General features: G+C 38.1%; 1 protein-coding gene across 2 annotated transcripts in view; it reads right to left on the bottom strand.

Annotated features, from left to right (window-relative positions):
• Positions 1-12,695, bottom strand: part of AP3S1 (adaptor related protein complex 3 subunit sigma 1) — a 53,106-nt gene extending 40,411 nt beyond the window's left edge. For both annotated transcript variants that reach the window (XM_080919715.1, XM_080919716.1), the window contains exons 1-3: positions 12,525-12,695; positions 4,475-4,566; positions 944-1,055 (exon numbers count right to left, since the gene is read on the bottom strand). In XM_080919715.1, the coding sequence (XP_080775841.1) occupies positions 944-1,055; positions 4,475-4,566; positions 12,525-12,593 (273 nt within the window). In that variant the 5' untranslated portion in view covers positions 12,594-12,695. The remainder of the gene's footprint in view (positions 1-943; positions 1,056-4,474; positions 4,567-12,524) is intronic.
• Between the last annotated feature and the right edge of the window lie 74 nt (positions 12,696-12,769).

Genomic DNA, 12,769 nt, shown 5'->3' with positions numbered 1-12,769 from the left:
ATGGAGCAAAATCTCTAACCCTCTAAAGTTGTTGACAAAAGCCCCAAAGTACAGGAAATAGACAGAGATGAACAAAACTAAATATGTAGGAAGATGACTAGTCTGATAACAGATGAAATCTGAAGATGTCCTAAAAGAAAACATCCTAGAGAAACAAATAGGACATCTCTAGGCTCAATGATAGGAAAAGGTAAACACATACACACACAAACTGTTACTTGTGAAGATTGAATGCAATGATGAAGAAGCAAGATTTAGAGTTGAAGCAACATTAATAGGTAAGATTCAAAATATGAGTTTTCTGACAACTGGCAAGTTCTATAGACATTACAAAAGCTCTTCAGGAGAGTTAAGTCATTAGGTCAGATTTAGACACATGCAGAGAGATTCACAATGTTGGGTTCCCTGCAGTAACTCACATGAACAGAAAAGGCATGATGAAATTAGTTTTAATTAGTTCTATCAATTTAGTTTCTACAGCTCTTGACATGGTTTAAACTGGATCAAAAAGCACTGTCTAAGTGAATTAATCTACTTCTAAGTTCATAACTGAACAGGCTAGGAGATAGAGCCTCGTCGGAAGAAGGGGGTCACTGGGGGTGTCTTTGAAATGCTTCTCTTGTCCCCAACCTTTTTCCCTCTTTGCTTCCCACGTGCCCTGAGGACAGCAGCTTTCCTCTGCCAAGCTCTTCTACCATGCTACTCCTTTGCAATGGGCTTAGATGCGATGGGATCAGCTGGCAGACTGAAATTTCCAGAATTTTGAACCAAAATAAGTCTTTCCTCTAACTTGATTTATGTGGCACTATTTCACAGCATACCCATCTAATATCTACTATGGAATAGTTCTTATCAAGCATCATTATACAAAATTTTAATCTTAAGTTTATAAAAATAAAATCAAAAACTAATTAACAGTAGTAAGATGCAACTGTTAACTTACTTGAATTAGATCTAAAATGCCAAGTTCACTTTCTGAGGAATCCACACAGAAGACAAAATATAGTGTTGCATAATGTCTGTAAATCAGTTTGTTGTCAGATCCTCCAATTAGTCTAAATGACAAAACAAGATAATTGAAATGGGGTAGGGAACAAAATGCAGAACATTTCATTAGCTCAAACAATCACATTTGTTAAAAAAAAATATATAAAACAAAACAGAACAGTGGCACAGCATTCAAGTAAACTTACTTCAGCAACTAAGTAAATTAAGATAGCAATTTTCTTTAGAAATGTCAAAGAAACCAGTGCTTAATTTCAGTTAGTTTATTCATTAAAGTATTCACTGGGTAAGTACTGTGTGTCAGTAAGTACTGACAGCAGGTAAAGAGACAAGAAAGTTAACGGGTAGGGGAGCGTGTCACACAGAGAACCAAGACAGGTCCCAGCATATCCACAGATTTCCCACTTCAGAATAGACACTGACAGATAGTAATATCCAGGCTGACATGTAATCATTAGGAGTGGGCCATGGATAAATGGAAGAGAGGAGCAGCTTGGGCTAAGATAGCAATGACTATAGAGGTCTGTGTCATCAAGAAAATATGTACTTTCAATGAGACGTGGGGCCAGGAAACAACAAAAGATTAGTAAACGATGAGGCTGAAGAACAGGCAGAAACCAGACTACAGGGTATATGCAAGTGCTTACAAGATATAACGTCATAGGTCACAGTAAAACACACAGCTTAAGACTGTTTATCAGCTAGAGGGGAAAAAAAAAAGAGTATTTTTAAGCTTTAAATAGATGTAGCATCAAGATGCTCTCCAAAAACATTTTTCTTAAATCTAAATGTAAGAATACCATGCTAATAAATATTTAATATTTTCATAATATACTTTTATTTATATATTCATACTGATTAGAATTTAGCATTTTTAAAAGAATAATTTAGGAATTATCTTATGTTTTTTCAATATATAGCTGTATAATAGTCAAATTTACAATAGCAAATTCGAATTCTCAAGACTACTTCAACATTAACATAATTTAAAACCAGGCTATACACAATCAAAACTAAGAGAACATTCTCAACAATACAGGGTGTGGAATTTTTCCTATTCCATAAATATAACACTAAACCTACAAACTCACAGAAATTTCTCTAAGTACATATACTTTTTGTCCTATAAGAGCAAAACCAGATATTATCTTGGGTGAAAAAAAATGAAGGATTCCTACTATTCTGTTACTTGTCTAGACAGGATTTAACTTAGAAGTCTTTATGTACACTTTAAATGAACACATTAGCTATTTCATTGTAGGTTTTTTTGGTATTGTTTTGTTTTAAAAGAAGACCATGAATATGAAAAATATATTACAAAATAGCCATTAATGCTCAGAGAAACTAAGGATTTCTGCAAGGCAAGTATACAGTTGGCCTTAAAAACACAAACTGGTCTAATACTGGTACAAATTCATGTATGAATTTGTTTTTGTTAGAGTTTCTATTGCTATGATGAAACACCATGACCAAAACACAAGTCTGTGAGGAAAGGCGGCTTACACTTCCATAGTAACCCATCACTGAAGGAAGTCAGGACAAGAACCCAAGGCAAGAACTGATACAGAGGTCATGGAGGGGCACTGCTTACTGACTTGCTCAGCCTGCTTTCTTAAAGAACCCAGGACCACCAGCTCAGGGATGTGCTGGGTCCTCCTCTCCATTAATCATTAAGAAAATGCCTTACAGCTGGGTCTCATGGAGACATTTTCTTAATTGAGGCTCCCTCCTTTCTGAGGACTATAGTTTGTGTCAAGCTAACATAACACTACACAATACAGAGGTGATATACAGTATGCAAAATTTTACAAGCAGAAATTGTTAATTTTTTATATCTTCTTAGATATCTTTGGAGAAGAAAATGAAGTTTCAAGAATTTGAATAATTGGACCCAATGAACTAGCTAGTCATATTCAGAGCCATAACAAGGACAGATAGGCACAGTATTTGGTTCCCATTTTTTTATATGGTTAGAAAAGAATTTCAATTTTAAAGTATAATTTCTATCCAAACAGGACCCTCTTTGTATCAGTCTGGTTCTCAGTCTACCATGTGCAATGCAGTATGCAAAGTGAAGATGTCTGTGAGATAAGGTACAAAGATGATCGAGAAGCAATATCTATTGCAAAGATAACTCGATTCCTAGAGAGATCTAACAGAAACAAAGCAAGTACCTTGGCCATTAGAGTTTGGAGCAAAATCTACAAATCATAAATATGCATTACAGGTTCAAGTACAACATGATATAACATTTTAAATGCAAACAATGACAAGGTAGCTGCTGATGTGCAAATAAACTTTCCACGTGATAAAAAAAATGATGTGTGGTCAAACAAAAATGGGTTCTGTGGCCCAATTATTTTTGTTTTATAATATGCATCTTATCAGTCATGAGGCTTATCTGATACTTAGCTTTAATTCTCAATGAGAAAATATTAATTAATTACATAATTGGAGAGGAAGTATTTCTAGAAATATTTAGAGGTAAATTGATCTTAAAAGAATCTATTCATTTTAAAGTATTTAGAGTTAAGGATGGACATCCCAAGAAAAGCACGTGCCTAGCATATAGAAAGCCTTGGATTTAATTCCTAACATTGCAAACAATGGGAAAAAAAGTAAAACAATATTTACAATATTTGTTTAGTTTAGCAATTTTTTTAATTTTAAAAATAGAAACATCTGCTGCCTGAACCTACACTGGTGGTATATAGGTACATAAACATAATTGAAAAACACACTGTTTATAATAAAATAAATGATCTGAATTTTTATGTGTATTCACCCTAGGAATACAGTACACATTATAAAGAATGCCATTTAAGTTTTCAAAATTTATTGTGTGTGTGTGTGTGTGTGTGTGTGTGTGTGTGTGTGTGTTTGTGTGTGTGTGTGTGTAATGATAATTGTGGGAATAGTTCTCTCTTTCTACTATATGGGTCCTAGGGATCAAATTCAGGTCATCAGGATTGGTAGTCAGCAAGCCAGGACGCACCTTTACTAGATAAGCTCCATTTCTCCAGATGTATTTATAGGTAAAACTTTACAAAATATTAAGCAAAAAAAAGCAACATGCAAATGAACATTAAGTATAATCTCATAAGTAAATATTTAAGGCTATATTTGTATATGTCAGTAAATATAGTATGTAACTTTCTAGAGGGATATACAAGTAACTGGGGGGAAAACTAAGATTAGGAGAGGAAAAATAAGTTAAAACCATAGATTTCCCTATAATAAGTGAATTCTACTATATGACTATATTAACTCTATATAAAACAACATAAAAATTTTAGGAAGATTGCATATCTTAAAAGGTATATATATTAGAGTTATACCTAAGAGTGGTAGCAATGAAGTTGCCTAATTTAATTAATTATAATGAGGAATTTTCATCATAAATTAGTTAGCAGTATACACTGTTATCACACACTGGAAATCAGAAAAACCCACGAAATGCTATACTTACAATCCTCCTTCTAGGAAATTACAAACATTCTCATCTCGCTTAGATACCAAATGGAAAGTCTCCCTGATGATTTGCTGTTGCGTATCTTCACTCTGAGAAAGAATAATTCATGTGTATTAACATCAAGTTTACAGGTTTAACAATATTTTAAGACTTTCTGAAAAGTAAGGATAGTAATTTTAACCTGGAAAATTATGGAAAAGGTCCTTGGAAAACAGATTCAAATTACAGAAGCCAAAACTAAATTTCTGATAAAAGTGGGGGGAAAATGACTATAGTTTACTACTACAATGTAAGTAACTTATTTCTGTCTTTAAAACCAAATGGGAAACAGAACATTCAGACACACTTATATAAAAGGAAAGTAGACATCAGCTAGTCAAAGACTACTGCTTTACAAATGGCTAAACTGAAGGGGGGGGGTAATGTTAGGTAACTCGTGAAACATTACCAACTATATTTGAATGCAGGGACAACAGAGAAAACTGGAAGTTTGCAGGTAAAGTGAAACTTGAGAAAATACAGATTAGTCTGAAATATTCATCTTTATTTAAACAGGCCCCAACTTAAGAACTGTTTCAGTAGATATTTTCTAAACTCAACTAAGCCAATCCTTATCCCAGTAAAAAAGAACTAGCTTCCCAAATCATTAAAATGTAAGCAAAATCATGAACAAAAACTTCAGGGGAAAGGAAATATCATGGTCTATAAACGAATGTACGGATGGTAAGCCTCAAAGTAATTCAGTGACAATCAGTTAAAGTATGCCAACTCTCTAAGGAGCCACCCTAGCAAATGTCTAAGATTCAGCAAAAATTTCATGCAGAGAAGCTCTCAGCTCGTTAGTGCAAGGTTAAGTACACTACCATATCACATATCCCCTATGAAACCAGTTTTTTGAGGTCTATAAACAACTATCAGCAATGGCATACATATAAGTTCTTAATATGTTCTATAAAAAAAGTTATAAAATGACCCTTTAAAAGTTGAAATAATTTATATTTCCTCTATTCACAGAATGAAAAAACTGTGATATACTTTTACCCTTAAACCTTTCAATTTTCAAATCATAATGTGAAAAATCAAAGTGCCTTGATTCAACCTGTCATGACAGCACAAGGCAGACAGGTAGCCTAAGTAGCTAAGTAGCATGTTTATTTTGTGCCAATCCTGGAGGCTGAAGTCTAAGATCAAAATACCAGCAGCCATATCTGGTGGAAGGTTCTTCTCCTAGCCTATGGATGAACTCCTTCTCACTTATCCTCATGAGGCAAAGACAGAGGGGACAGCATCTGTTAGAGACACTAACTCCACAAGACAGCCAGCCCCACTCTCATGTTCTCATCTAAACCCAATCAATACCACTCCATTAAGTTGGAGCTGCAACTTTGGATTTTGAGAGAAACACATTCCAGTCCACAGCTGGAATTGAAAGATCAAGTACTGTAATGATATATAACCATTCCATTAGCATAAAACTCAAAATTAAGTAAGACTAGACATTGCTTAATGACACATACATTACAAACAATAGAGACAAAATTATTGCAAGCAATGGTGATATATGCCTGTAATTCAAATATGTAGGAGACTGAAGCAAGATGGTTCAAATTTCAAGGTAACCCAGGACTAAATGGAAAGTCAGATAGCCTGACTGCACAGTGAGACCGTGTTTAAAAAAACAATCAATTAAACTATAATAAAGTCGAAAGGATGAATAACAAATACTAAAGGAATGGCTTCATAAAAATTACATTTTCTAATTACAACTAGGTAGAAAAAAGTCAATAATTAAATGCAGGTTATTTTAGTGATCAATCAAATGAAAAGTATCATAAGGCAGTAGTTTCTCATCTCTGTTGATAAATTCTTCAAACATCTGAAGGAAAGGATGAGTCCTAGGTTTCTATGACACTGGGAAGCTGCATAGCTGCAGCTCCAACCTGAATGTATCCAAGCTAGAGAAGTATGTTCAGTGTGCCCATATCCCTCCCTTGCTCTGCAAAAAGTAGGACATGATCCTCTCCCAACTCCAATTAAATGAAATAGATATGCCTCTGGAGGTATGTGCAAACGGAATGGAACCCAACCTGGAGCCACTGAAGAGAGAGATAAGTGAAGCAGAGGGAAAGCTCCTCTCAGCACCTGGCCCCACGGGGCCGCTGCAAGTGATGGGAAGAACTCTAGGATTTGACCAAAGAGAAGTCTGTGATGCCGTATTTTAAGATCAATAAATTACAACAATAAATAAGAAGGTGGGATGAAGGGATTCCTGATAGAAAGTTTAAGTGGAAGTGGGGTGACATCCCTACTTCTTAAAGGGCATCCTATGAAAATTTTAGGGATCCTCGGTTTCCACAGCTCCCAACCACCTCTAGTTTATAATGCCAGCCTGAGACTTTGGCCAGATCCTTCATCCTTTATTTCTGGCATCCACACATAGGTTTAGTAACATTAACCCCATCATGACTAGGTAAAAGGAAGACCTTGGTCACTGGGGCACAGAAGGGCTTGAGAACCTAACTAAAAACTGGCTCTAATAAAAATTAAAACCACCAATAAGAATCCAAACTGAAGAAAAAGATCTAAAAACATTATTTTCAAAAATGATGTGTGTGAGAGAGAGACAGATAATGTGTGTGTGAAGTAACTATATTTAGCCGAGTGGAAAGATTCAAAATTAATACATAAAATTCCCTTCTACTCTAAGGGAAAACTGGCCTTTGGATGATGAATTTTTGTGTCAAAGCAAATGCAGAAGCACTCTGAGGAAGTCATCCCGCTGCACTGGAAGTCACCTATCTACTGCTCTGTACTTACCCTGCAGAACTGTTCAGAAGCACTGGCATCAGTCACAGAAGACCCAGGTAATGCTAAAGAGAAACAACCACATGGAGGGCCTAAAGAGACAGCTCAGTGGTAAAAAGCACTTGTTGCTCTTGCAGAGGCCCAGGTTCAGTTCCCAGGATCCACATAGGTGGTTTATAACCACCTCTACCACGATACCATCTTCTGATCTCTACAGGTACCAAGCATGCACATGGTGCGTATACACTAATGCATACAAAACACGCCTACACATAAAATTAATCTTTAAAAAACATTTTTAAAAAGAAATCATATGGCATTTTTTCCTTTGAAAAGTTAGGGGAGGGGGATGGGGAGATGGCTCAATGGTTAAGAGCACTGGCTGCTCTTCCAGAGGACCTGAGTTCAATTCCTGGCACTTATATGGATGCTCGCAGCTGTCTGTAACTTCAGTTCCAGGGGATCCAATACCTCACATCAATGCATATAAAAATAAATTTAAATAAATCATCTTAAAAAGTTGAGATGTATAGTAAAATGTACTGATATCCAATAGTCAGAAATGTTGATAATTATACTTTTCATTTAATTATACCTTTTTATATAATTTTTCTGAATTTTGAAACCGGATCTCACTATATTGTCTAGGCTCCAATTTATGGGCTCAAGTGATCTACCTGCCTCAGCTTCCCTAGTAGTTCAAGTGCTGGAAATACAGCTGGGTACCACACTGATTAACAACTAAGTGGTACAGCACATCCAAGCACACATAAAGTCCTGGGTTTCACACCAGCCCTGGGAAAAAGCAAGCAAGATGGAAAACAACGCATTTAACTATCCTGCCTGCCACATTGTCTTAAGTCACTAAAGGAAACCAATAGTATATATATAATTTCTTAAAGAAAAACTATACATTCTAAACCCATCATATATTTTAAGGACTTAAAGAACTGAGTACCTTCTAGACTCTAAAGTTGTTAAACAACCCAACACTTAATACAAGTTACAATGATATTGTGAGGTAACTCACACATTTACAGTTTAGAAATGTCTTGCTTGTACTTTAAATGTGTGGTAATCTTTAATATCTTTAGAAACAAGTACAACAACTCATGTATTTCCACTTTATTAGCATAACTCACTGAAGAATATGTTATGGCTTACCAATAATACAAAAATGTTGCTCGAGGAAGTTTTGTTGCATTTTTTGCTTAATAGCTACGTAAAAATACATCTGGCTCAGGATCAGTATATATTAAAAATTCCTAGGTAACTATTAAGATTAAAAGTCACTATGCCAGAGTGTGATAGCCAAGTATCCCTAGAAAGATAAAATGAGAGCTTCTCTCTCTCTCTCTCTCTCTCTCTCTCTCTCTCTCTCTCTCTCTCTCTCTCTCTCTCTCTCACACACACACACACACACACACACACACACACACACACACACACACATCACACACACATTCTGAACTTCTGTAGTGACAATCTCAAAGATACAGAAGGCAAAAGGGAAGTACTAAGTCTACTTTCATAATATCTGACTATAACAGAATGAGCCCAAACTTTAGCTCAGCAAAGACTAGCAAAATGCACGTGTTACCTCATGTGGCACAAATGACACACACCAGTTGAGAGGCACAACATCTACACTACAAAGGAGGAGAGATAACCACACAAAGGTTATATTCTGAAGAAGCCTAAATGTAGAGTAAAAACCCATCATAGAAAGGAAACATGTTGTCAAAGTTAAGCAATTTTCAAACTGTTAGTCAGTATTAACTGTAAATGTTGAACTCAGACCACAGCATCCTGCCAGGTTCAAAACTGTTGGCCTAGAAATATCCCTAAATATTGCTTAATTTACTTAACTTGAAACTGCTGGTCTTACTAAATACATACTTCTTTTTAAATTTAAAAAAATGCATTTTATTAACTTGTGTGAGGGAGACACTAAAGGGTTAGAGGACAACATGAAAAGAGTGGCTCTTTCCTTCTACCACGTGGATTCTATGGAGGGAACTCAGGTCATCAGGCTGGGCAGTAAAGGTCTCAACAACTGAGCCATTCTGCCAGTCCTGATGAACACATCTTAAAGGCTTCCTTCACCCTAGTCCAGGAATGAGTAAAGTTACTTTGGTAACTTCATTACTTTTATGCTAAATACACAGATTCAAAAAATCTCTGCTTAATGAAGAGCTAAATTTTAACAACTGAAAGGAAATTTAACAAATCATTTTTAATCCAAATTTTATCACAAAATAATAAATTTAACAGTCGATGGTTTACTACAGGAGCTAGAGAAGATTGTTGGATTAAGAGCACTGACTGCTCTTGCAGGAGTCAAGTTTGGTTCCTAGCACCTACTTCAGGCAGCTCACAACCAACTCAAATTCCAGTTCCAGAGGAACCCACTCCTTCTGGCCTCTGCAGGCACATGAATGCATGTGGTGCATGCAGACATGTCAATGCACATACACAAATAAAAACTAACTTTTAAAAAAGCTTAATACATTAAAGACTCAATGTTGACTGCTAGAGGTAACACAAAATACTTGAATTATAACTTCTACCAAAAAGTCTATAGGATAACCTAAGGAATTATGGGCAGTGAAACAGAACACCATACCATAAAACATAAAATTCTATAGGATATCCTAAGGAATTATGAGCAGTGAAACAGAATATCATAACATAAAACATAAAATTCTAAGGCAAGAATAGCGCCAGGTGAATTCCTTCAGAAAATATGAATATGCTATCTGGGGCTAGGCAAAGAACAAAAATTCTATTTTAAATATGTTACAAGAAAGAAATTTCAGGCCATGCAAAAAGGATACACTCAAACGACCTACACAAACAAATGCCATTTCCAACAATGCTTCTCCAACAGCCTCCATTTGCAATGCTTGTATTCTTGACATTCATTCTTCAAGCATTCAGCTTTTGGATCATGGTCTGTATACTCATTTTCCTCCATGTGGAATGCCCTTTCTTCTAGGTATCTCTTTGCAAGGCTGCCTTACTTACCACATTCAACACTTTACTTAAAAGTTACTTTTTGGTGAGAATGTACCTGGCTGCAGTATTTTAAATTTCCATCCTCATATTCTCTATTCTGCCTTACTTTTCCACATCACTTATTATTACTACTAAAACATGAAATATCATATAGGATATTTACGAGCCATGGTTACACCACAAAGCAGAAGGTAGATGTAATTGTTCATTTACAGTGCCTACATGTGGCAGACATGAAATACATATTCATGACAAACTGACAATACATAAATGAAAAATATTATCTGCCCTCACAAGGGTTACAGTTCAGTGCAAGAAACAAAGAAATAAATTACTCTCAGTTATTTCTGAGAGAGAATCTAGCACATGGTTGGGGAAATCCAATTTGTAAAGACTGACACAAAGATACAGCTTTTGGTGCACCACCTCTCCACAGCCAGTATACTTTTTAAAACCTCCAGCAGCAACTTCACTCAGGCAATGGCTCCTTCAACTGCCACACAGGCTTCCACTGCTACCGAATAATTAAAGGTAAAAGATAGTTGTATTTCTAGACTTCAAGTTAAATTCATACTTCATGATTTACTACTACCAGTGATTCCCATATTACAGATTAGCCAAGGGATGCATTATTCTGCTCAATAACGGAATGATTTAATAACGTTTAATAATTAATTTTATGACTGCAGACTGAAGTCAGGACCTTGTGGACGTTACAAGTACAATCACTGGTCAACCTCTTACTCTCTGTATTGAGACAAGGTCTCACTAAACTTCATAGGCTAGCCTTGAACTCAGTAGCCCAGGCCTTGAACTTCCAATGCTCCTGCCTCAGCTTTCTGAGTAGCTGGAATTACAGGCCTTCGCCATCAAGCCTTTTCTACACAGCAAAAAACCTTAATAAGGTCTCATTAACATTTTAGGTAATCAGGTAATGATGTCAAGTTAATGACATTTTTTTTTCCTCTGAAGAAACAATTACAATTTTATTTCGGATTCAAGAATGATCTAGAATTTTTAAACAGACCATTAGCATTTAAATTATACCACACTAAAACCCACACAAAAGTAGAGCAAAGTGTTCTTTGTCATTAGGGAAAGCAAAGCAACTTAAGGAAATGAGGCAGCTCCTTTTCTCACTTCAACCAACACCTCCACAGACTGCATTATCACTTCAGGCAAACTGACATTTTCACATTTCATTTTTAATGGCAGGAATAATTTCCATCTGGGGCCATCCACATAAAGTGTTGGTCTTGGCACATTTTCAACACTATAAAAGCAAAAACGCCCCAAGACAGCACAACAGCTACCCAGCTCCTCATACTCACCCTACAAATGACAGCTCAGTGTATGACCTAGTATTCGTTTTGCCCTCAGGTAAGGAATAGAAACCTATTATCTCTCCTCAAACGCTTATAAATTATCTTCGAGACTTTAAAGTCATCTGGTCCTAGCCATATTAAACAATGTTCACGGTTCTAGAAGAGAACTTTCACAGATGCTACTTCGTTTAAACTAAAGCCCAAGGTAAATGTCCATATGTTCTGGCTTAAAAAGAAGAGCCATACAAAATGAAATCGTTAATTCCCAGATACAGAATCCCTTTCTGACGGGTCAACCACTTATGCTGCCAGTTATTTCAAGAGTCAATTCGGACAGCAGGTTAAATAAAAGTCCAAGAGAAACGTCAGGCCACCGCTTAATTTTTTTTTTTTCAATAGCCACCTGGAAGTCACACTGGGCTTCGGACGCTTCCGTATGGGAACACCCTGGACAGACTGGCCAGGGCGTGGGGCGAGCCAAAGTTGCTGAGCTCGGAGAGGATTAGGGCGGACACAGTGGCCCATCTGTCCGCAGACGACAGAAAGCAGTCCACCGGGGCCAGCCTGGGCTGGGGGAGCGGGACTGGGCGCCGGCTAACCCCTGCGGTCGCCCGACAGGAAACAGCGGCGCGGCCGCAGTGTGGGACTGAGGGGCCGGGCTGAGGTACCGGGCAGGTGGGCAGCGCCCCTTGAGGCGGAGAAACCGCCTCGCCCGCTCACGGCGAGCGGCCGGCGGGGAGTGGCAGCGGCTCCCCACCGCCAGAGCTGACAGCCAGCGGCGCGAGAGGTCGGACGCCGGGAGGGCCGCGGCGGCGCGAGGGTCGTTCTGAGGAAGCCGCTGGGCGCTGCCCTGCGCCGGCGCTCGCCCTCGCCCGGCTCCGCGGCAGGGGCATACTCACATAGGGCTGGTAGAACTTGGAGAGCCGCGGCTTCCCGTGGTTGTTGAAGATGAGGATGGCCTTGATCATGGCTGGGCCGGGCCGACCGGGTGGGCGCTGGGGCCAGGGCGGGGGCGGGCGCGCGAGCCTCGCCTCCGGGAGCTTGTTGCCGCTGCTTCCCCACCCGCCCCCTCCCGCACGCGCGCGCGCGCTCCCGCGCCGAGGGGCGGAGCCTGGAGGAGGGACCTGGGCGGGGCGGGCCAGAA

Source organism: Micromys minutus (assembly GCF_963924665.1).
Source record: "Micromys minutus genome assembly, chromosome: 8".
Classification (NCBI taxonomy): domain Eukaryota; kingdom Metazoa; phylum Chordata; class Mammalia; order Rodentia; family Muridae; genus Micromys; species Micromys minutus.
The sequence above is the reverse complement of the archived record's forward strand: the minus strand, read 5'-3'. Positions and strand labels throughout refer to the sequence as shown.